This window comes from Manis javanica, chromosome 2 (genome assembly GCF_040802235.1).
Source record: "Manis javanica isolate MJ-LG chromosome 2, MJ_LKY, whole genome shotgun sequence".
Classification (NCBI taxonomy): Eukaryota; Metazoa; Chordata; class Mammalia; order Pholidota; family Manidae; genus Manis; species Manis javanica.
The window spans coordinates 9,231,244-9,256,700 of record NC_133157.1 but is presented as its reverse complement, the minus strand read 5'-3'; the positions used below and the strand labels follow the sequence as shown (position 1 = coordinate 9,256,700).

Sequence of the window (25,457 nt, the reverse complement as noted above, 5' to 3'; positions counted from 1 at the left end):
CTCTGTTTTAAAGGTTCTTTATTACGTCAACCTGAAATCTGCTTCCACTAGTCTACCTACTGGGACTAATGTGTTGCTCTGTGAAGACGCTCAAAACAAGTCTACTTCCTTTCCTGCATACTGTCTATTTAGAAACTGAATATCCAACATGCCTCTCATAGTCAGCTCTTTCACCTATCCCTTTCTGCCTCCTTCCTTCTAATAGCATCATTCCAGAAGTTCTCCCCATTCATTCACAGATGGAAATGTTGCTTAGACTCACTCTTAGAGTAATACATGCATGGTCCTGCTAATACACAGAAACTCTCATTAAACCCATTCCAACATTATGCATTATTGTATAAGATTGTTAATTGATTTAAAGCTCAGAAAACATGACTAAAAGGCAATATTTACCTGTATTTGAGCGTCTTCTAATACCAAAGTCCCAACTTGAGGTGATATCAACTGATTGGGCATATACATAGCCCTGAGTCTCACCATTGCTTCCCTGAATTTCTGACCCATTGTCTCCAGGCATTGAAGGAGGATGAATCTTCTCTAGGTCAACATCATGATCAATGAGAACCATCTCACACATTCCTGTGTCATCACTGGTCACGTGTGACTGTCGAATATGAGCTAGAATGATAGTTGGATTGTCCAAGAAGGCCATCCTTTCTGTGGGCCAATTTCCTTAAAAGGCTATTTTCTCTTCTTCATATTGTTTCACAGGCTCACCTACCTAGAAACATAATGTATACAGCAATGTTTAAGAATAAGGCAGAAAATGACCAAATCACTTTTCAAACAAATTCAATGTTTGTTTGAAAATGCTACCTTGAAAACCAGCATTTATCCCTGTACCCAGGAGCTTAAAAGGATTAAATCTATGCTGAGAGGAAATCCAGGTAAGTACTAGAGGCTGCAGTTCTAGTCAATGAGATCTCCACGGCATCAGAGAGGAAAGCTTGCTCTCTTGCAAAAAAAATACAGATGATCCTTGAACAATTTGTGGCTTTGGAGCACGGACCCCCACATGCAGTAAAAAAATATGAATATAACTTTTGACTCGTCCAAACCTTAACTACTAATAGCCTACTGTTGACTGGAAGCCTTACCAATAACATAAACAGTCGATTAACACAACACATATTTTATATGTTGTATGTATTATATACTGTATTCTTACAAGAGAAAATGTTTCCTCAAATTGTCACAAATCTCCAAAAATTTTCCCAACATACTTATTTAAAAAAACCCACATTGTAAGCAGACCCACACAGTTCAAACCTGTGTTGTTCAAGGGTTAACTATAGTAGCAACTCCTTCATCAGGCCCCTCGTAGCTCATAATTACTGTTATAACAATAAATTTTCCCTTCTTTCTCCCTTCATTTCCATTCAGTCTTCTCATTACTTTATAGGAAGATGGGGGGACAAACTGTGTTTTCCTCAAATGATGTGCTGACATATGAAACTGTATTTCTTCAGTTTACATTTGGTTGTGAGGTATCTAAAAGGGCACAGACTGTGCTTTCTGGGTTAGTAGGAATTTTACAAAAATATACCACCCAAGTAAATTTGTTCAATAAATATATTTTCCTTTCTTCTGATTTAAGATAGTACTGTGCTTTTAAAATAAAACTTATTAATCAAATGTCTGCTACCAGATTCATTTCTTATTTTAGAAACCTAATTATAAGAACTACTTCCTAAATCTTGTTAGAACTGTAATGATGTTTATTCTGGGAACAAGATGGTACCTCCTCAGTTAAGTGGGAATATTCAACAAAGAAATTATAGTAGTCCCCTCTTATCTGCAATTTCAGTTGCCACAGTCAATCGTGGTCTGGAAGCGACAATCCTGACGTATGGTCAGGAGGTCAACAGTAGCCTAATGCTATGTCACGATGCCTGTGCCATTCAGCTCACTTCACAGCACATAGGCATTTTATCATCTGACATTATCATCCTCAGAAGGGTGACTACAGCACAAGATATTTTAAGAGAGTGAGAGACCACATTCATGCAACTTTTATTACAGTATATTGCTGTGATTGTTCTACTGTATTATTATTGTTGTTAACCTCTTACTGTGCCTAATTTGTAAATTAAACTTTACCACAGGTATTATGTATAGGAAAAAACAATATATATATATATATATATATATATATATAGGGTTTGGTACTATCTGCAGTTTCAGGCTTCCACTGAGGGACTTGGAATGCATTCCCCCGAGGATAAAGGGGGGACGACTGTATTACAGAAGAGTGATAAGAACCCAAGGCCCTATAGGCAGAACTGGATTCAAATCCTGACCCAATCACATGCTAGCTTTCTTAGTCAAAACATCCTTAACCTTTTTGAGCCTGTTTTCTTTCTTCATTTGTAAAATGGGGGTGTCCAACAATGAGAGGATATATAAGAGAATAATTCAGGACAAGTGCTCAAAAGAGTATCTGTGACAAAGGACTCTGCAGGTCATCTGGGTCAACTTCCTGCTCTTCTAAAACTATAATGAAATGCAAGGAATGTGAAAGCTGGACTGAATATGTTCCTACAACAGTCATAGAAGGTATTTATTTTTAGAAAGACCAGTAACAGCTGATTTTCTTGTCATTTGTTTCTTCTAGAAATAGAATGCAGTGGGGAATCTAGTTAATAAACCCTTATAACTAACTGAGATTTAAAAAATTTTTGCCTGGTAACATCATTCTATTGCCATCACTTGGTAGGACTTAAAATAAAGATACTGAGATTAAGAGGAAGTTTAACTGAGGAACATCTCTAATCAAGTGAATTACATTAGCTTTCATTTCTTCCTTTAGATACATTCGCTGAGCACTTACTTTACACTGAGGCTAATGGGAAATACAAAGGTGAATAAAGCATCCCAGAATCAATAAAAAATTATACCCTAATGCAGACCTAGTGTATCTCCTAATACAGTGGGATTATTCAAAGTGTCAAATTCCTGAGGCATTTAGTCTCAGAAATGTTAATGTTGGCCTACCATTTTAAGTGTACTAATCAGAAAAAAATTACAGAATTAAAGGGGAGCATTTAAATTTCAATTGTAAAAATAAGAACTTCCTATATAACCACAAAAAGATGTACAGAATTATTTATAAATGAGAGTATTTGTACAGCAGCAGACTCATGACTCCAAGAAGAGACTAGTGGTTACGAAAGGGGAGAAGTGGGAGAGGGTGGGTGGGGAGGGAGGGAGGAAAGGGATTGTGGGGTATCATGATTAGTGCACATGGTGTGTGTGGGGTCACGGGGAAGACAGTGTAGCACTGGGAAGACAAGTAGGGACTCTGTAGCATCTTACTACACTAACGGACAGTGACTGCAGGGTATTGGGGACTCGATAATAAGGGTGAATGTAGTAACCACATTGTTTTTCTTATGAAACCTTCATAAGAGTGTGTATCAATGATACCTTAATAATAAAAAAAAGAGTGTATTTGTTTGGTAACAGAATCACAGCAACTCAGATGGCCAGAGCACCGCAACCATCCTGCAGCAATCCCAGGGAGCATCTTCCCCAGGCAAGTCAGGCAGCAGGAAAGGTTGCCAGCAGAAGGGTAGGTGCTTTCAACTTCATATGAATAAATAGTCTTCCCCTGCAAAAACGAGGGCTTCTTCTTTGAGAAGCCACACATTTAATGACTGTTCCGGCACCAAAAAGTCAAATGGCAAAGGGCAAAGCAACAGAAGTATACGGAAGTGCCTTCAACAGACTCTTTTCCAGGAAAATGGATCTGCTCCATCACCTTTTATGAAGGAAGAGTTAGAGGCAAACACTGCTGAAGGCGCACACAACTCCCTAACTGTATCCTTCCAGAACATAGGCCCCCAAAGACCTCCACCTGAGCAGACAGCTTTTCTATTAGTACACTATGACTTCATATAATAAGTAGTCTGCACGATTCACTCAACAATATTTATTCAATACCAGTTCTATCGGGGAGCTCCCACAGGACAGTCCTGGGGAACATTCAGACTTTAAGTTCCATAGGGACAGTGGCCATTAACACCCTTCCAGTATAACATCCCTTCTGGCAACAAAGCACCTTACATATAGCAGGAATTCAGTAACTGCACTGTCCACACAATTTTCTTGTAGAGATAAGTCATATATAAGAATATCATGTGTTAAGTGTGATTATGAAGAAAGGATTGCCTTTTTTCGATTAATGCAAATACAAGGGCTTCTCTTCAATGTGCCCTTCAAAAACCGTCACCTGGACGTATGAGCAACTTATTCCAACAATACTTTTCAGAATGAAAAGTATATGTTTTATATCACTTTAAGAGCAGCAAATTATCATTTGAAAGTAGATTTGATTTCTGAGACACAGATATTCCAAACAGATGAAAACAAGTTTACTTTTTCTGATCAGCTGTGCAAAAGATCAAAGACTTTTAAAGTCTAATGTTGGCAGGATTCAGAGAAATGGGCACTCTTCATGCATTATAAAAAGGAATAAAAATTGGGACTTTCTTCAGAGTAATTTGGTAATATCTATCAAAACGTAAAACATGAGTACCCTTAAGACAACCCCACTTGTAGGAGGTAACTATGCAAAAATATTTATCTCAGGATTGTTTGTGATACTGAAAAACTGAAAGTAACACAATATCCATCAACAGTGCATATGCCATGGCACATACAAACAGCAAAACACAGTCATTAAAAATACATGGTAGATGCTGATGGACAGTGACTACTATGGGGTGTGTGTGCGGGACTTGAAAATATGGGAGAATGTAGTAACCACAGTGTTGCTCATGTGAAACCTTTATAATACTGTGTATCAATGATACCTTATAAAAAAAATACATGGCAGACAATAAACAAAATGTGGTATATATATATACAATGGAAGGTTACCCAGACTTAAAAAAGGAAGAAATTCTGACATATGGTATAACATGGATGAACACTGAAGATAGAGGTACCTAGAGTAGTTAAATTCATAAAGACAGGAAGTAGAGTGGCAGTTGCCAAGGGTTGGAGAGAGAGAGGTATGGGGAATAAATGTTTAATGGGTATCTTCCATTTTGGGAAGATGGAAAAGTTCCGGAGGATGGTGGTGATGGTTGTACAACAATGTGAATGTACTTAATGCCACTGAACTATACAATTAAAAATGGCTAAAATAGTAACTTTTATGTTATACATATTTTACCACATTTTTGAATTTCCATTTGAATTTTTTTAATGGCTAGGAAATATCAGATTAAACAAAATTTAAGATTTTCTTCTTACTGTTTAATTACAGCAATTCTCAAAGCTTTTAAACTACATATATTGTTAATCTCTAAGAGTGAGGAATCCAATACATCCCAAATCCCAAACTTACTTGATCCCTAAACATTTTTTTCTTCTACAATACTAAAACATATCAATGTGTAACAAAGTTTCATAGAACATGTCTTAGAAATGCTGCTCTACACTCTTACAAATGCTGTTTCTTCAGGTCCTGAATGCGTTCCCTGGGTATCACCGATTCTTGACTCTGAGAGAGTCGGTCCTTTTTATATACAACTTGATGCTATCAAATAAACAATTTCAGACTCCAGGAAGTCTGTTCTGCTAAGATGTCCTACTTTTGACAGGTTCTTCCACTTTTTAACTCCAGGTTCCTCAAAGCGTAAAGATTTGTTTTTCTAAAGATGGAAGCAAAAAGGACATCCATGTAGAGTGGGCGGACAGTAAGAGATGTCCCAAAATGATAGAGCCATTTTTAATGTACTGGCTGGTTCTTTTATACTTCATTCATTCATTCATTCAACAAATGATTTTTAAGTTTCTAAATGTTAATTTTAGGAATGTTTAAGTGCTAAATGTGGTTCAAAGTGTACTTTGGATGCTATTTCCATTTTATATAATCATTTGTGTTCATTAATGATCATGTAATCAGCCTGTGGTGATGTGAAACATGCCCTAAACAGGGGAGTAAATTTTTAGTAGGTGTTAATGGGTATCGAGTCTTAATACAAGTATATTTTTAATAATAACTTCATACACATACACCCTCCAAACTTCATCTGAAATTTATAGAAAAACCAAGTATAATATAGTAAAAAAAAGTAAATGAAAAAAGTGGCAAAGGGGAAGTAACTCAGGATGAATGCCTTGAGATCTTGTACACTTGATACAGGTAGACTGCAGAATCCCAGAAGCAGAAGTCTGTCATAATAGCTAAACTTAACTTATTACCAATGCTAGATTGTTCTTTCCTTTGTATATGGATTAATTCATATTTCTCAAAATAACCTTCTTAGATTTTTATTCTTATACATAGATGAAAATAGATGAAAACACTGAGGCACATAAAAACGTACCCAAAACCAAACAGCTAATAAGTAACAGAACCAAAAATCACATCTAAGAACTTAGCATCTTAACCACTCTACAGCCTCTCAAAACAAAGAGATATAACAAATTACAACTGTCAAAATAAACGTGAGTTTTTAAAAGCCTGTTGTTGAGCTTTTTGGGTTCTAGGACCTAAAAGAAACTTCTCTGGGTCTTTGTGAAAGATCTAAGACAGTAAGTGCACTACATATTAGAATTAGACTCTTAACAGAGAAATAAGCAGCCAACAAAATGGATGTTTAAAAAAATAAAACTAACAAAATTTTACACATGAAAGAACTTCAGAGATTATCTACTTGTTGACCTAAAACCACAGAGGAAGGGTTTAAATTCCCAGTTAGGTCTAAGTATCTTCTTTAAAATCTCTAGAAATTCATGCAACTTCAGCAACAGAATCCATAGGTGAAATACTGTTTCTTTAAAGAGCATATGAGCCTTCCCTATACTTCTTCGCTCCCTAAGGACCTGAGATAGGCAGTCACATGACCTCAGTGTTAAGTCCAGGCAATGGTTAAAAGGAAATTCCCCTTCCTAGACTTTCAAAATACTCTATACGTTCACTTTCTCTGTCAGACTTCAAGCCTCCTCACCTGTTATCTGTGAAAACTTGTCTGAATAAGCAACAGCCTAAGGCTTCTCCAAGGTCTGCAAACTCCCAATCAAAAATTACTGCTGCCCCATCAATGTGTCATATAAATGTTGGCATGTTAATTGTGTATTTATAAGATTGTTAATGGTTAGTTAATTTACCTCCCACACTATTATTGTACTTGAAATGATTTAACGTCTGCTGAGGGAGTTAACAACACGTAACAGCAGATGCGAGATTTTTTTTTTACTTTTCCACACTGTACCCCGACTTCATGCTGTTAGCACCAGCTACAAGTTAAACCTGATCTCTACACAGGATTCCTTAAGAATATAGAAGCACTCACATGTATTTTGCACATAAATGATCACAAGTTAGAAAAGCAAAAGTCGTTTTCCTACATACACAGTATTCTTTTCATAAAAACCAAGACACCTTGTTTTTTACTAAGATTTCAACATTCTTTGACCTAAAGTTCAGAATTCATACCTCCTGGAATTTGAAAATAATTGAAATGATCATTAAAATAAGATGCAGTTTATTGTTTTTAAATCTCTTTTTCTAACTCTCTCCTATTTAATTCTAAATTAAATCTTCATTTATTTTTTAGACCAGCAAAATTTAAGCTTTTTTTCCATTAGGGAATTAAATCTTCTCCATGCGAATACACCTAATTTCATTAAGCAGTAAATACTGAGATCATATCTGAATAGTTCAATTTTTCCTTTCACATTTTTATTTCTACACTTTGATTAAAAGTACTTAGGAAATTAAAACAACAGAAAAGAAATGCTTGTATTTTTGTATTTTCTCGAAAATTACAGAATCCATTCACCAAACATCATTGAGAGGTAGACACTGGGAATCCTAACAAAAAATTATATGAACACTGGCTTGCACCATCCAAAGGCTTACAAACTTCAACAGATGAGCCATGTCAATACACACACAACAGTACATAGGCAAAACATACTAAGCAACAAATGAGACATAAGGCAATACGTTTTCCAAGAGACAGAGTTACAGAAAGCCTCAGGAAGGTCATATTTAAGAATAATGAGAGTTTCATTGGGCAGAAGAATAAGGTGACATTTACTGATCTCTTACTATCAATATCAACTACATTTTGCATGTAACAACATATTTCATCCTTACAACCACCCCAAGAGGTAGGTATAACATTATCCCCATTTTATTGATTTTTTTAAAAATTAAGGCTTAAGGAGTTAAGTAACTTGCCCAAGGTCACATGGTAGACTTTTAAAAGGCACAGTATTTGCAGGTCCTCTCACCAAGAAAGAGAGTATTTCCTTGTCCCTTGAGTCCCACTGTGATTTGCTTTGACCAACAGAATGTACTGGAAGTGATGCTGTGGGACTTCAGGACCTCAGCCTCAAGAGACCTTGAAGCTTTTGCTGTCACCTTCTTTGGAACACATTGGAATCATGGGAAGAAGCTCGTGATAAAAGACCCCAGGGAGAAGCTCAGCTGTCCATCATTTCAGCTATCCTACTGAGGTGCCCTGATGAGTGACTGAGGCCATGTGAGACTAACCAGACCCCCACTAACCTACCAGGAGACTAGGTCTTCTCCATCAAATGTCTCTTTTGGACAAAAGGACCTCGGCCCTTGATTTTTCTTTCCTTGTACCACCAATGGCTGCCTGAAATGCCTGAATCTTATCATCTGCAAGCTCCAGTTAAAGGGAGCCTGATACAGTATAGTGCCTCTCAAACTTGTACACAGACATACCCAGGTAAACACTAGGATACTCACAACTTCAGTTTGAACAGCAAGGTCTAGTAGAATAACTTAGGACTCTGGTGCCAGGAATATTCTGATTTTGTGAAGATAAAATGGCACTTTATCAATGGACAGCTCAAGATATAAATTTTGCTCAACAGGTGTTTCCCATAACAAGCATGAATAACTAATTATTAACCACAAACTATACATAAAATTCTAAGCACAGGTTAGACTAAAATCTCTATTAGTTTTATTATTTTGCAGCTGTTATAAAACAATCAGCATTTTCAAAATGTTCTAAATATATTTATTAGTAAGCAATAGCTGTGAAACTTCAGACAACTTAACCACCCACCACCCCCAAAACTCCTCACCTGCCAACATTTTTGACTGTTACAAGAAATCTGCTTGTTTGGTGCAACATAGCCACAAATTATTTTTCCAACAGATATTCTCTCTCTGACATAATTGATTTGATTGACACTTGTGATAATAATTTTAGGTTTTACTTTAATATTTCAAGTAAAAAAAATGTTTATAGTTTTACCTAGAGTGAATAAATAAATAATGTCAAAGAAACTAGGTCGCTTCTCAAGGTGAAATTACCAGTAGAGGAGCTGAAACCATAAACAGCACTCAACTGCCTACCAAATATTCATTCACTGATTTCATTCCACAAACACATATAAAGCACTTACTATGTACCAGGCACTGGAGATCCAATGCTCAGCAAAAAATCAGAGAAGGCTTGCCACTGCCTTAATGGAGCTGAAAGCGTATATGATAGCCAGAATTCTAAGACGGCTCCAGACATCTTTGTCTCTTGGTATCCAGAATGGAACCTGACTTGCTTCTAGCCAACAGAGTATATAGCAAAGGTGCTGGGAGAGAGTTACTCCCCTGATTACTTTCCATTATATAAAACTTCATCCTAGACCACTGAAGAGAGAGATTCTAAGCCAGAGAGATTTTCCTGCTGACCCTGAAGAAACAAATAACCATGTTATGGAACTACACATGGCAAAGACCTGAGAGCAGCCTCTCGGAGCTGAGAGTGGGCCCAGCCAACAGCAAAATGGGGACCTCAGTCATAAAACCCAAAAAAATGAATTCTGCACACAACCTATGGAAGCTCAGGAAAGACCTTTTCCAGTCAAGCCTCCAGATGGGCCTGGAGTCAGCTGATACCCTATTATCAACCCTTTGAGACTCTCAATAAAAAACCCTGCTGAAGCCATATTCCTGACACACTGAGAGACAGTAATTTTTTTTAAGCCACGACATTTGTGTTAGTTTGCTATGCAGCAATAGAAATGAGAACACACAGTACAGAAAAATTGCTTAAACCCCTTCACCTTTATACAGAGCACTTAAGGATCTCCACTACCCAGTTACACTCAACACTTGAAGAAGGTGTGAACACAAGCCATGTGGACTTCTGGGGGAGTACACTACCAAGCCGGGAAGCATGCCTGGAATTGTTCAAGCAGCAGCAAGGAATCCAGCAAGGGAGGGGACAGCAGAGGACAAGGCATGGAGGAGTGAGGCCAGTTGTGCAGGGTCTTGCAGGCTGCTCTCAGGACTCTGCTTTTACTCCAAGCAAAATGGAGAATCACTGGAGGACTGTGAGCAGAGCAGTAATAGGATCTCACTGACATTCTAAGATCTCTCTGGCTGCTAGGTTAATGACTGAATGAATGAATGAACTAATCATACTGTTCTGTTTTGTTTTCTTAATAATTATCTGTTTATATGTTAGTTTTCACTTTTGAACTCTAAGCTCCTTAAGGACACTGTCTTATTCATCACCATGCTTCCAGTTTCTAATAGAGTGTGGCTGGCATCCAGTAAGAGCTCAGTATGGATTAATAGACAAATGAATCTTTCTTGTTTCCAAAGGGCTGCACCATGATTTTTTAAAAAGTCTCCTTATCCATGGAGCTGGTTCAGTAGAAAGGTCTCCCACTACAGTCTAAGATTTATTTTCCTCTTATTGTTTCCTCGATGTTTGAAGTTTGCTTAGTCAAGTAGAAGGATTTAATAGTTATGTTTTCACTTACCTGGTTTTCAGGTTAACCACATCATCGTTTAAGGGGAGCAACACAGTTTATTGCAAGCAGCACTCAGGAAACCTGAATTCCAATTTCTGATTACCAGAGACCTAATTACATGGCTTTGGAAAAGTCATTTCTTTAAACCTCTTTAAATGTTTTACACATCAGTCCATTTTTGCATCTGTTAAATGGGGAGGTTGGACTTTAAGAAGGGCCTTTCAGCTTGAATTCTATTCCAATCACATGTGAGGAGGAGGAGGATCTGATTGGGAGTTTACCCTAGGGTCCAACTAAAAAGTTTTGTGTGTGTTTGCTTCAAAGGCCAGAAGAATTCCACTACACATTTTATTTATATTACTAAGCCATGGTTCAGACTCTAAGGAGAGAAGTACAACAAATTCCTTTTTTGACAAAGATTTTCATTAGATTTTGGCAGCAAACCCCCCAAAAAGATTTGGATGGGCATTACCACAACCTATTTTTTTAATGCTAATATTTAAGTATGTTTATTAGTTCTTAGATCTACAAGAGTCAAAGTTAGTAAACACATCTGGAATTCTAAGTTACTATCTCTAGCCTGCCATGAGACTAGTTAGCTATGGGATGACTTTAAGCAGGTCAGGTACCTCTGACTGTTTCTTCAGCAGTGAAATATCCATATGTATGTCCTAGTTATCCACTGCACGGGGACACCTACAAAAAGAATACTTACAGGAAGTAACAAAGTACTATACAATCCCTAAGATGCAGTATTATTGACTTTTGCTGTTCTAGCTACATCTTTGTTGAAGGAAAGTAAGGTGTCAACTATCAAACTCATCCATTCAATTTCTAAGGAATGGAGGACAGCACTGAGATAATTTAACCTAGCAGATAATCCCAGAACTATTTTTACATGACTTTGAAAGGTGCTTTGTATTTTCTTTTGAATGGAGTTTTCATAACCTCAACAAATGGTAGCTGCTATTATTGTTGTTAACAAAACTGCACTAACTTTGCCAGGTACTTTTTTATAACCTTCTAGACTACCTTTAAAAAAAGAAAACTATGACCACATGGATCAAACATGAGGACAGGGTAGAGCTGGCTTCATTCCACCTATAACGTTATACAGTTAGGATGGGAGTGTTTCACAAACTGTAATTCAAGTAGAATAATCAATTCCAAAAGGTGGCTTATTTATTTAGTCACTAATGTCACTTACAGAACTATGAGGCAGATTCTATTATTAGGCATGTTTTACAAATCAGTAAACTGAGACACAGACCTGCTCAAGGCCACTTAACTAGTAAGAGGCAAAACCAGGATCAAACCCAGGCAGCAGAACACCCACTCCAAACAATGACAACGTGCTGCCTCGAAGTTCCAATTTAAGTCCAATTGATCACACTCTTCTTAACCCTCTTCTCTCACTAGTCTAGCTATGGATATAAACAGACCTACTTGTTCATTCATGAATACCTACTACATGCTGGGAGTTAGGAGCATAAAGTAATAAGTCATAATTCCTATTCCCAAGAGGCTTAAAGCCAAGCAAAGGAGAAAAGACAAGTACACAAATGGTCACAATAAAGAATGAGAGCAATGTTAAAGGATTCTATAATAAAGTACTATGAAAGCACAAAGGAAAAATATCTAAATGAAACTAGATATTCATACAAAGCTTCATAAAAATGACAAAGCTCAAGATAATAGAAGTGATAACTTCCAACTTAGCACCTTAAGAACAGTGGACGGAAAAAGACCTGGCAATTAAATAATCAAAAATGCTGGCTCCTTGAAAAAATGCTTAAAATAAATTTTGCTTCAGATCTGCCCTATGGACTACAGGTTAACATCAGGCCATGCACAAGTTATTATAGAAGCAGGGAGAGGATAACTAACCTATCCAGTGGGGGAAGTGCAGGGAGTCAGGAGGTTGACCAAGGGCAGCTAGGAGAGTCTAGAGGCCAGCAATTAAGCATCAGACTGCCTGGATTGAAAAATGGACTCAGCCAGTCACTCACTGTGGAACCTAGGGAAAGTAACAGTGTCTGTGCTTCCATTTCTTCATCTGTAAATGGGAATAACTTTGGTGCCTACTTCACAGTATTGTTTTAAGGACTGAATGAATTCATGTAAGCTATGTACAAATAACAGCACCTGGCCAATGGTAAGCACTATATAAATGTTTACAACTATTGTTATAGCTAGTATTCTTTTCTCAGATGAATTGTCACAGATGAGAAGTCGGAAGAAGGGCTAAAGAGACAAACATCTCTCCCAAGCAGAAGAGACAGAATGAGACAAGGCACTAGAACAATAAACAGCAGAACATGTATTTCATAGATAAAACTACATGGAGTTCAAAGTTGCTGATTAGATTAGCATTTCAGAGATGGCTTGGTAGTTGCATGGAAGAATAATCTGATGGATAAGACCCAAGATTAGTCATGAAGCTGTGACTACAGCTCTGGAAAGAGATGATGCAATCTGAAGTAAGACTGTGAAAGATAGACCTATGAGTTTAAGAAACAGATAAGAAATATTTCTAAGATTTCTAATTGGTTAAACTTGGTGCCTGAGTGGATATTCACAGTTCATAAGAAGGGGGAAGGTTATGACTTGCATGATAGCACCAACAAACAAAACTGTAAACTCCAAAGTAGGAACAGCTTAACAGGTAAGGGGAAATGAGGATTTATGTTTCAGACACAATGACCTTAAGATAAGATGTCTATGGGTTACCCAAATATGACCCGCTGTGATGCAAACCTGACAGCCCAGGAGAAAGGTCTGAGCAAATCTGGGAGGAAACAACATAGAAATGACACATGAAGGATATGCAAACCTGAAGCCTAGGAAGAGATCTCGGCAAATCGGGAAGATATCAATGTATAAGAGATGAAGCCATGGGTATGAATAAGCTTGCCCAGGGAGAATATGCAGGGTAAGAGGAACAGTAACCTAGGGACAAAGCCCAAAGGATACCAACAGTTAAAGGATGGGCCAAGAAAAAGAAAACCAGAAGCTGTGAAATCCAAGTCAATCTTTGCCTGGATTCTAAAATTAGGTCCAGGCTGTAGAATTTCACCAATTTCTAAGCAGTTACTTTCTTTACTCCCCTCTCCTCCCATTTCCTAGAAAGATGTTCTAAAAATTGTGAAGTCCTTGAGAGGAGTGGACTAGAAGCCTCTTTATCTGGCTTCCTGTCACTAAACCCAACATAAGGCCTGGTACACACTGTACAATGAACCTGGATGAACAGAAAAATAATGGAAAATTGCCCATTTATCAAGGTAAAGGGCTCATGGAATTCCTGGAGCCTCGGGTTGCTCCCAACCCAGACCAGAGAAACACCGAGCCTGAGGAGAGCAGAAAGGGGGCAGACCTTCTACGCTCCTGGTGGGAATGTAAAATGGTGGGTGCAAGCACTTCTGAAAAGAGTTTGACAGTTCCTCAAAATGTCAGACCAAGTTACCACATGACCCAGCAATCCACTCAGGGGTACAGAACCAACAGAACTGAAAACACGTTCACAAAACACCTGCACAGGAATGTTCACAGCAGCATCATTCACAATAGTCAAAGAGTGGAAACAACCCGAATCCCCATCAGCTGATGAATCGATAAGCAAAATGTGCTATTTCCATACAATGGAATATCATTCAGCAAGAAAAAGGAATGAAGTCCTTATACATGCTTACAACACAGATGAACTCTGAAAATACATGCTAAGTAAAAGACCAGACACAAAAGGCCACATATTGTGTGATTCCATTTTTATAAAAGGTTCAGAACAGGCAATTTCATAGAGACAGAAAATCGATCAATGGTTGCCAGGGGCTGGCGGCGGGGAGGAATGAGGAGTGGCTGCTCGTGGGTAAGGGGTTTCTTTCTGGGTGATAAAAATATTTTGGAGTTTGACAGTGGTGATGGTTATACAACTTTATGAATATACTAAAACCATTATATTGTACACTTTAAAAGAGTGAATTTATGCTATATGAATTATACGTCAACTATAAAAGGGAAGAAAGGGAGGAACACAGGAAGGCTAGAAGCCATGCTGCACCTGGATTTCTTCCAGCTCAGATGATTCCAATATAAGGATACCAACAAATGACCTAACTGAACAGTATGGGAAATCATAAAAATTTTGAAACAATTTGTAATGCAAGTTGATTACATAAAAGAGATGTCAAATTCCTTGTGCAAAAATGGGAGTTTCCAAGTCTTTCCCCCTGAGGCAAGGAAGAGAACTTTCATGTATGTTAATGACCCTGTGTCGATGGAGGTCACCTACATTTCTAGTTGAGGGAGATTAAATCCTACCGCCTGAAATCCTGACAGAACTTCTGACTTTGCTGAAGCAAATGCTCATGTGCTAGAGAAGCTTCTCCTACCAAAACACCAGACAATGCTTTATTTAATCCACATCAGAACTGGACATAAGAAGCCACAGAGTCAACACAATTCGTTTGTCAGCAGCCTACTGAGCTACTGTCCTTGGGCAGTAATTCTTAGCTTTGGAGTAAGCAGAGAGAAAGGGATAATAAAACCAGAAAGGCAACATGTCATGATAGAAAACACAAAGCTTTGGAGAGCTTGCATGTGCTCCCAATCTCACCACCCAGTAGCTCAGAAAGTTGGGAAATCACAATTTCTCTGGACCTCGGTAAAATATTACCGCATACCTCAGAAAGCTGCTTCTCAATGTAGGATCCAAAGACACTAATTCCTCCCAATTCCCCTAAAAAAAAAAAAAAACCTAGCTGCCAGTACTGTACATTTTGGGATCAGTTTGGAAAATAAGACTCACAGACCTCTTCTCTCTGACAGTGTCAAACACATAATTCTCATACTTAAAGTCATAAAACAAACACAAATACACAAAACAAATTAGAATCCTTGACTCCTTTTGTTCTATGAAGCCTACAGCCATTTAATTACCAATTCAGTGCATACTCTCTCTCTAGATCTTATTTACTTCTCTTCATCTCCACAACTTAATCCAAGTCACCATCTCTTACCTAGGCTAAAGCAATTGTTACCTAACTTCTCTTAAAATCTTTTGATGACTTCCCAAACTCTTGAATGTAACTGAACTTTGCCTACCTCTGCAACCCCATCTTCCACTTCCCCCTTTTCTACTCCAGCCATGCCCAACTTTATTTTCATCAAGCCTTCAAACACATATTCCTTCTGTCTAGAAGTTTTCTCTGTCCTTCCACCTAGCTTAGACATCCCATTCTTCATCCTTCAGATCCCGATTTAGACATCAGCTGCCCCAGGGAGGTTTGATCTCAAAGTCCAGAATAGGTCCACCTTCCTGCCTACCTTTACACTCATCACTCTCGCACTCCTCAAGCTAGTTTGTACTTCTCAAACTCCTTTCCATTACTAGACTGCAAGCCCCATGAGAGAAGGGTCAGTGTTTGTAGTTTTCACTGCTCACTTCCCAGATATATGCCTAGTGCCTAATATATACACTGAAATAGTGACTGAATAAGTGAATGATTACAATTAAGCAAAAAGCTTACTTGGAAGGAAGATTTTGCACATATTTCCTTCATAAAAAATATTTTTAATTTTTTTAAATTTTAAAGAAAATTACAGATATAAACAAATGCAACCCTTCATAACTGTGCAGAAAAAATGACTTAAACGCATATACACTTTCTACAATTTTAACAGTTAATACTGAATATCATCATAAGGAGTTAAGCTACTGTCTCTGTGAGAATGATGCTCCTAACATTGTTCTAAAACTCTTATTTAAAAATCTCCTTAACTGGAAAAAGCAGGAAAAGGTACATATAATGCAAATTACAAACAAGAGAGTCAAATCATGCACTGGAGTGAAAACAGATGGAAATCTTTTTTTTGCCAGCCCTTCCACACCAAAAAAAAAAAAAAGAATGCTAGACACACTTGATAGAAATGTCACTTACTCCAAACAGCTTACCAAGTGAAGGTTACTGTGAAATACTTCAAATTCCATAAGCCTCAGGACTGCAAAAACTGTGGGGAGAGGAATGTTCCAAGCACAGACTAATGGACAGAAGGTACAAATGAAATAAACCCTAATGCATGATGACTATCTAAGGAAGTCTAAACTGAAGAAGACTGAATATATTTGTTCTTAGGTCATTAGCCATGTTTTAGTGTTTGAAATACATTCAAAATACTTAAGATATTTTGTCTCAAGTATAAATGAAAGAGTTTGTTATTAACTTTCTCTCCGTAGTTTAGTTTATGTAAATCTCTACAATTCAGACTTAGTTTTTGTATTTTGCCTTTTTTATCCCAACTATTTTATTTCTTATGTTTTTGTTGCCTATGCTAACCAGAATACAAGTCATACAAACTCAGAATTTTTATTATCATTTTGAGGATATGATCGCCCTTTTAATTCTGTTCATATTTTAACTCAGCAACTTTTAAGTTTCCATGATCAAGCTTCATTAGCTTGTAAACAAATTGTTTCTCAGGTAAACTGAATTGCCTCACTTCAGGAACTTAAGCAAATAAATAAGTACAAAAAAGGCAGAGATTATAAATTAGGGCAGACAAATCTGTATCTAGCCCCATGCCAGTAAAGAGCATTCTATCAATACAGTGAAATGCTAATCTCCTAATTAACAACCTAATTAGGTAATTATGGCTTTGCAGAGGGATGCCGAAATGAAATATGACAACATGGTCACCTCTTTATATGGCACCTGTGGGCCTTTTCAGCTGTCACTGCAACGAGTGCAATATCAATTTGAACAGATGACAAAGTGCTGTCATTTTTCATTCTGATAATACACAGAATGCTTTGGACAGAAACAGTCTACAAAAAGAAACATCTTGCCTGGTATTTTCCTAATTTAAATATGCTCAAATACTTCATTAAAAATTTTGCATGTTTTTTTATACTGCATATAGAAGAATTACCACAGACATTTAAGAAAAAGAAAAAAACCAACCTATCGTCATGTTTTACTGCTTATGCTGAAACTTGCAATTTCAGTTATGAAGTATATGATAATGAGGGAGGAGTAAAAGGCACCAATTCATCATGCCATTTTAATCTTTATACTTTTTGAATATTGTTACCAGAGAAATTAAAAACCTAACTTTGACCTTTAATTTTTTTATTCCAAAGAAATGTGAGATAGAATTTTCCATACCAAAAAGCACTTCCCAATACGTAAGACTTCAAGTCACAAAAAAGCTCTCTATACCCGTGGTCTAGCCTCACAGAGGTAAGAGTGTACTCCCTCTCCTGAGATAGAGCTGGCACAGGGCGGCTCACCATCCCAGTGGCTCCTAAAGTGACAGCAGCACTAGGGCCCAGTACCACCAACATGAAGATGACTCTTCTTCTGTGATACTGACTTAAATAGTGTGTTTGGGGAGGAAAGGAAGGATAGTTCAGGAACCTCAAAATCATTTATGTGAGAATACATGAAACCATAACCTCAGTGTAATACAGCTGAGCTGAAAACTAACCTGAAAATACAATCCATTAATAACTACAGATCACCTGCATTAGTGAAAATCTTTTTGGTTGAAATGCTATTCACTGGTTGTACTCATATTTCTTAATACTGAATTTATACTAAAATAATTTTTATTAAAAAATTATGTTTATCAGAGAATATTTTGGAAAGCAGAGAAAAACATAAAGACCTATGTCTTACCACCTATGTCTTTTTTTTTCTTTCCATATATGTTTAACATATTTGGGATCTTATTTTATAGTTTTATAACCTTTTTTCACTTCATATTACTATTGCGCATATTAGTGTCATTAAAATTCTTCAAAAACATCTAAAATGACTGCACTATATTCCATTTTATAGCTTTTCCATAATTTCTCTAACCTCTTTGTTGAATACTAAAGTTGTTTCTAATTTTTTTAGCTGTTTCTGATTTTGCTATTATAAGGACTGCTATAGTGAACATCTTTGAATATGAGTATTTTTCTACATCTCTAATTATGTCTTCAAGAAAGATTTCTAGACATGGAATTATAAGCCCAAAAGGCATGCATGACTTATTTTTTTAAGTGTTGGGATAAATATTGCCAAATTCTTTTCAGAAAATTTTTACCAATTTAGAAATATCTGTCCCCATTAGCAATATCTGAGTGACAATCTCACCACCAACCTCTGACAACAATGATAACTATGAATTTTATTAAATCTTTAAATTTCATAACTGTGACCAAATACTCTTACAATATAATTAATAACAACTTGCTGCAGGCATTATGGTTACATGAGTAAGAGGGGCCATGATTGATGGCCACCCCAAAACAACGGCCAGTTCCAGTATCCAAATTTGGACAGACTCCAAAGAGCCGTTTCCTGTTACAGTGCCCTAACATCTGAATGTCTTGTGCCCCTGAATGCTGGTACCTGTATCTCTCCAGTAGCAGCATCCTACTAGATACTTACATTAGTTGTTTCATTTACTCCTCACAAATACTGCATGAGATTGGCAGTATTGTCCTCATTTTGCAGATTGTCCATGTCATACAGTTAAGAACTGACAGAGCCAGAAGTCAATCCAGGTGGGTGTGACTCCAAAATCCCACCTCACATCACCTCAAGATTCAAGTCTGCACCTCAGTCTTCTTTGTTAGTCTCCTTTATGTCAGCAACTAAAGTTCAGATTAAAAATTTACTTTGTTTTAAAAAGAAAACCATTCCTTCCAACATTTTCTACCAATTTCTCTGCTGAAACAGTACTTATTTATAATACCTTAAAATGAGTCCCTAGGGAACTAACAAATGTTATTTTTTGAAGTTTTACACATTCAGTCCATTTTGTCTGCATCAATAATAAAAGCATATTCATAAAAGTACACTCAAGTATAAGATATGAATCTCACATTGCATATGTTTAGGGGTAAGTGTGACGTAATATTCCATTTATTTTATAAGCAATTACTATTATTTAATTCCAATAGTTATTCTAGTACCTTCTTGCTGTTGCCAGAGTTCGAGTTTTGTTGTTTAAGTGGTTTCTCCCATTTTTCTCAATTTCCTTTCCTCAGCTTACATTTTTCTCTACTGTTTTCTTCTCTGGGTCCAAATTTTGTGTTTCCTATATTAAATCTATTTCCCCAATATATCTAGACTGCTGCCAACTGGAGTTAATAAATTTTGAATGACTGCACAGGATTTATTTTCCTCATTTTTACATTCTGTTATTTCCTTACATAATAGAGTGAATGAAAACAAGTATCTAGAAGACCAATATTTCTTCAATTTTCACCTTGTAGAAGCTAGGTATTAAAATAAAATAAATTAAACTCTTCGACTGGTAACCCTGACCATATTTCTCTTACTATGCAGGGTGTCTCTGTGCTCCCTTTTAATCTTGTGTATACATAGTCAACAAATCATTGTATGCATTTGGGGAGCACCTGGCCTGTCAAGGTTCTTTCCCAGAAGTAATGAACAAAGAATAGAGGGAAGAAGTGAGCAGCGGCTCCCTACCTGCCATCAAGAGAGAAGGAGCAGCATTTTAGATTTGGGCCATTCTCCACTGGGGCCAGCCAGTAAATGGTTGGATGACTTTAAGCATGTCAATTAGAATCAGAAAGCTTGGCATCCTGGCAAGACTTGAATTGAGCTCCTCACTATCATCCAGATGGGAAAAAAAGTACAAAGATTGGTTAAGTGACCAAAATCAAAAGGCTGTAACATAGCTGTATTCAGAATTCCAGTCCCTCTCAATCTCGTGCACTTTCTACTAACCTGTAATTCACTGGACATCAATTTCTTGATTTCAAGAGGTTATGATTACCCCCTTGTTCATTTCATGGTATTAATCAGAGGACCAAAAGGGATAGAGATTTGGTAGCATTTAAAATGCTAAGAGCACAAAACAAAAGTATTACAAGGTCATCTCCTCATGCAAACCCAATCCTTTCTGAAATTTAGCCTGATTATATAATACAAGTATTCAACCTGCCAATTCCCCAAAGATATTAGTATGAGTCAATTACAACACCCACTCGGTCTAGCAATTTACCAGTAGACTTCAGATCAATAATCACAATGTGTACTGTACCTCCTACTTTGAACAGTGGGTACCAAAACTTCAGTGCTAAGGCAGATCGGATTCCAATCAGGCAGTCAAGGACTGTACAGAGTCCACAAATGTTTACACAGTAATTTTTTAAATGGCAAGTTGTTTAACTAAATACACTAAAATCCAGATTTTCAGCACCTCTTGGAAACAATCAGAAGATCCAGGGATACCGGGCCCACTTTCTCATACAGCAACAAGCAATGGGAGCTGCTACCTTTAGACTGCTCATATGCCTTCCAGTACACCAAGGTCTGTCCTACTCTTTCTATTACATCATGGGTACTTGAGATGGAGATCCCTAAGATAGATGCTCAAAAGAAAACTAAGTTAATAAATATTTGTTTACTCTTTTTTTGGCCAATTTTTTCTGGTGTTATCACTCACCAGCTGTGTGACTCTTGGGTAACATACTTAACCACTAAGCATTAGGCTACTCATGGAGTAATTGGGGTAATACCACCTATCTCACAGAATCATGAAGACTGAAAGAAATGAGGTATGCAAAAGCATTTAACAGTGACTAAAATATAAGTGCTCAATTATTTTAAATTTAACACAAGCTGAAAAGTGCTAACTTTTGAGAGTCAAAGCTTCTCAAAAACTTTGAACTCACAGAAAACATAAGGTCAGGGTACATTCCAATGGGTAAAAATGTAGTGTGATAGAACTCCTTGTCATAAAATAATTGGGTATCTATTGCTATATCCTAACAATAAGGCCTATACATCAGAATAACAGATTCCAGCAAGCTCTCTTAGCCTGAAGTATCTATAAATCTATCGAACTACAGGTTTCTAAAGTCTTCAGTTATGAGTCAACAAAACAAACCCCTACTTAAAAAAAAAAGGAAATATATTTAACTTGACAGAAGAGGGATGAACTACTTGAGCACAGAGATCACATTCATTCCTCATTATCCCTCCTGCCCAGCACAGTGACAGGCAGACTGAAGCTCCAGTTCAAGGGCTAGCCTCTTTCTGAAGCCTCTCCAGAGGGTCCCCACCCACATCACAAAGAAACATGGTGTAGTACTGAAGATACCAAAGTCTAGTAGACAATCTCTACTCATAGCTCCAACAGCTGCATAAACTTAAGGAATTTATTTAACTTGTCTGTGCTCTAGTTTCCTCATCTGTAACATCAGGATGCTAATAACACCTTCCTGTACAGGAATAAATGAGATAATGCATTTAACACAATGCCGGTACACTCTATAAGAGCTCATTAGCTACCATTAGCAGTGTTCACTCTTTGTGCTCCATTGCTCCACAGTACCCTGTAGGGACTGCTACCTTAGTACCTACAGTTCACCTGCACACATGTGTCTCCCTCACTGAAATGTCAGCCACTTCAGAGTGGGGACCTGGTTTTAGTCCTCCTTGCATCCCCAGGGTCTAACACTTTCCTTGGCACTGGCGAATGAATCATAGATGCTCAAAGTATTTATTAACTGGAAAAGTTATGAGCAGAAACTGAAATTTGCCTCTTGCCAGACACTCACTGACTCTGGCCCCTACTCACCCTCCAACTTTACCTCCCAGTATACCCACTAAAAGAACCAGCAGCTTGCTTTATTCAGCCTACTGGTCTACTCATCACTCTAAAATCACGCAACAGGTATTGTACCTTGGCACCTTACAGCTATCATTTTGGGGAAAACTTACCATACATCAGGCCATTATTTACATTAGTTCACTAAACATTCACAACACTCCATGAAGTCAATATTACCCCCTTATCCTCAACAAATACTTGAAAAAAATAATGCTCAGAATTAAGAAACTTGCCAAATATATCAACGATACCTTAATAAAAAATTTTAAAAATCAATGATATCTTAATAAAAATTAAAAAATAAAAAATGCCATCCAGATAAAAAAAGAAAGAAAGAAAGAAACAGGCCAAAGGTCACAGATCTAGTAAAAGTAGGGAGCAGGAACTGAATCCAGAGTCCACGGTTTTTCTCTACAGAGTGTCTCCCCACTCATATTCCATGTTGAGCTGACCCGTCTACCACCTTCTTGCCTTAGATCATGGTTTCACTACATTTAAAAGACTATCTGTACCATTCATTTTCACATTCATATTCTTCTGTACAGTTTTTTCCCATATGTACTTGCATATGGAGAGCTATAGTGTGAGAAAGAAGGCAAACACAAAATGGAAAAAAACACAGATGTAGGCATCAGACAGACCTGGTTTGAATCTGGGCTCTGTATTGTACAGATGTGTAATTTATCCTGAGTCTTCCTAATCTGTAAATTGAGGTTAAAGTAATTAACCTAGAGAAACCTATATATAATATGCAATACATAGTAAACAATAAAGCTTAGTTAATCCCACACTATGAAGTATTGCCTGGCCAGAGCACACTCCTCAAACCCCCTTCTGTGCTACTTACTGTATCACAGAAAGAACTCTCAGTGTATTTATCACTCTGTTGGAATTATTTCCTTATTTTTCTCACTAAATTGAGCTCTGTGGGCAAAGATTAAGACATATATCTCTACATTGTCTAGCAAGTACCTGGTATATATCCATACTCCATAAATGTCTTCTAAGTGAAATAATTGTAGATATGATAATGAGTCTTTGTAGGATTCTAGAAAAGAAATCATTTTCGGTTGGGGTTGTCTTGAATTGGTTGAGGGATGCCAATTTCAGCTAGGCCTTGGGTATGGAAACAGAAAAGAAGAAATGGAGGCACAGAGAATGTCCTACCAAAAAAAAAACAATGGATAACAGAAGGAGCAAAGGTGATTTGAGGTCCTACTTATCTATAGCAAAGGATCAGGACAGGGTAATCAAGAAAGACGGCTTTTTTCAAGCATAAATGGAAAGTTAGCAAGGAGCCAGATCAGTGGGTGTAGAAGAATCTGAGTGGAGTCTAGCATCAACAGTAGCTAAAGATAGGAGCACAAAGCTGAACGAGAAAGGGGCCACCAGCAGGCTTGCAAATATTTAAAGTGAAAGATAAAAACAATTACCCAATGCTTCATCAAGAACCCTTTCAGCTTTTGCTGAGCACCTTGAGGGCTCACAGAATATCAGCAATAAAAGATGGTGCCTCTTTTTCCTGCTCTAGTGGGTTAAGTTAGTAATCCACCCCTTTTGCTTGTCAAAAATACAATGAAAATGTTGACTTTTAACTGATGTGTGTAAAAACCTGTCTCGATTTGTTCACACCTGGGAGAAATTTTGAACTTTGGTGGTTCGGTTTGTAACAACGTGACGCTTTGCAAAATACTAGGTACTACAATAGTCTTCAAAAATTACTTGAGTTCAGTTCAGAATGAAATTTTAACCAATTTCTGAGTCAACTTTTGGGTCTCCAATTAAAGCAATACTCTTGTTTAAATTACAATCATTTTTTTTTAACCTTAAACAGATCTATAAGTCTCTGTACCACTCCTAACAAAAAGCTAAATCAAAGTTCCAAAAGCACTCCAGCAAAAAAAACAAAAACAAAAACAGTTCTACTAGGCTGCTTACCCCTTCGGGGCAATCGGGGAGAAAAGGTGCTAGGAAACAAAGACCACACAGTGCTTTACAAAACTGAGTTTTCACGTTATGAAGATGAAGACGCCTAAATGTTGCAGAATGCAGAGCCAGAAACTGCAGGCACTACTGGCTCAACAGTACCCTCCCCCCGCCCAACACTCCCAGGTGCGGTAGCGTCTCCTCCCCCAAATCACACGCCCAACTGTCAGGCTCACAGCAGCTTCCAGTTCTGGAAAGAGCCAGGAAACGGATGCTCACGAAAGACCTGAGCAAGGGCCGTGCAGGCTCCCCTCTCAGCAGTGCCGATGGAGGAGGAGTACGGAGTGCCGCGAGGCTCCTCGGGTAGTCTGGCAGAAGAGCAAGCCAGTGGGCCAGCGGCTAGGGCAACCTTTACCTGAAGCTGCTGCCACACTACGGGCCGGGTCGGCCCCGGGACACGTTCCTGAGCGGAGGGCCCAGCTTGCCGGCGCCTTCCAGCCCCTGCCCCGAGCTCCGCACTCTCGGAGACTGGCGCTTTCCCAGCCTGCTTAGCTGCCGCTTTCCCGGCTCGCCCTCATGTCAGTACCGGTAGCAGCCGCAGGCCGGCCGAATAGCACCCTCGTTGCCTCGAACCGCGGCACAACCCGGAACAGCACCCCACGCACCGGAAGTCCCCGAACGGAAAGCAGCGGCTGGCCGGGAACGTAGTGCGCAAGCCCCAGAGCTGAGCGCTAGGAGCAAAGCCTTCCCGGGGGGCGGGGCCGAACTGGAAGCCGTGCGCATGCGCCCCTCTTCCCGGATTCCCGGTTAAGCCTGGGTTAGAGATTAGCTGCGAGTCGGGCGAAACACGCCAAACCCTGGAGATGCGTTGGGTAGAAATCAACGTTAGCGTTCTCCTTCGAATCTCCATGTCCTTCCTTCTCGCTTCCACGGAGAAAAGCCCTCAGATCATCCAGAAATGAGTGATGAGGCAATTTAGCCTTTGGGTGGAGAAAACCTGCCAGCTCAAACTTGCTGTGTATCCTAGGATAAGACACCTCCCCTCTCTGACCCTCGGTGCTCCCATCCATACCATAGTTAGCAGATGAGAGTATTACTGTGAGAACCAATGGGATGATACTTTAAAAACACTCAGTACA

The 25,457-nt window shown here is 38.2% G+C and overlaps 1 protein-coding gene across 10 annotated transcripts in view; it reads right to left on the bottom strand.

The window, feature by feature from the left end:
* Nucleotides 1-25,003, bottom strand: part of MAPKAP1 (MAPK associated protein 1) — a 243,435-nt gene extending 218,432 nt beyond the window's left edge. For 3 of the 10 annotated variants that reach the window (XM_017660193.3, XM_073224502.1, XM_073224520.1), the window contains exons 1-2: nt 24,734-25,002; nt 397-724 (exon numbers count right to left, since the gene is read on the bottom strand). In XM_017660193.3, the coding sequence (XP_017515682.1) occupies nt 397-655 (259 nt within the window). In that variant the 5' untranslated portion in view covers nt 656-724; nt 24,734-25,002. Of the gene's footprint in view, nt 1-396; nt 725-19,193; nt 19,400-20,240; nt 20,384-24,733 lie in introns of all 10 variants that reach the window. The other 7 variants (XM_073224497.1, XM_073224513.1, XM_073224489.1 and 4 more) reach the window with 5 other exon arrangements.
* Nucleotides 25,004-25,457: the final 454 nt, after the last annotated feature.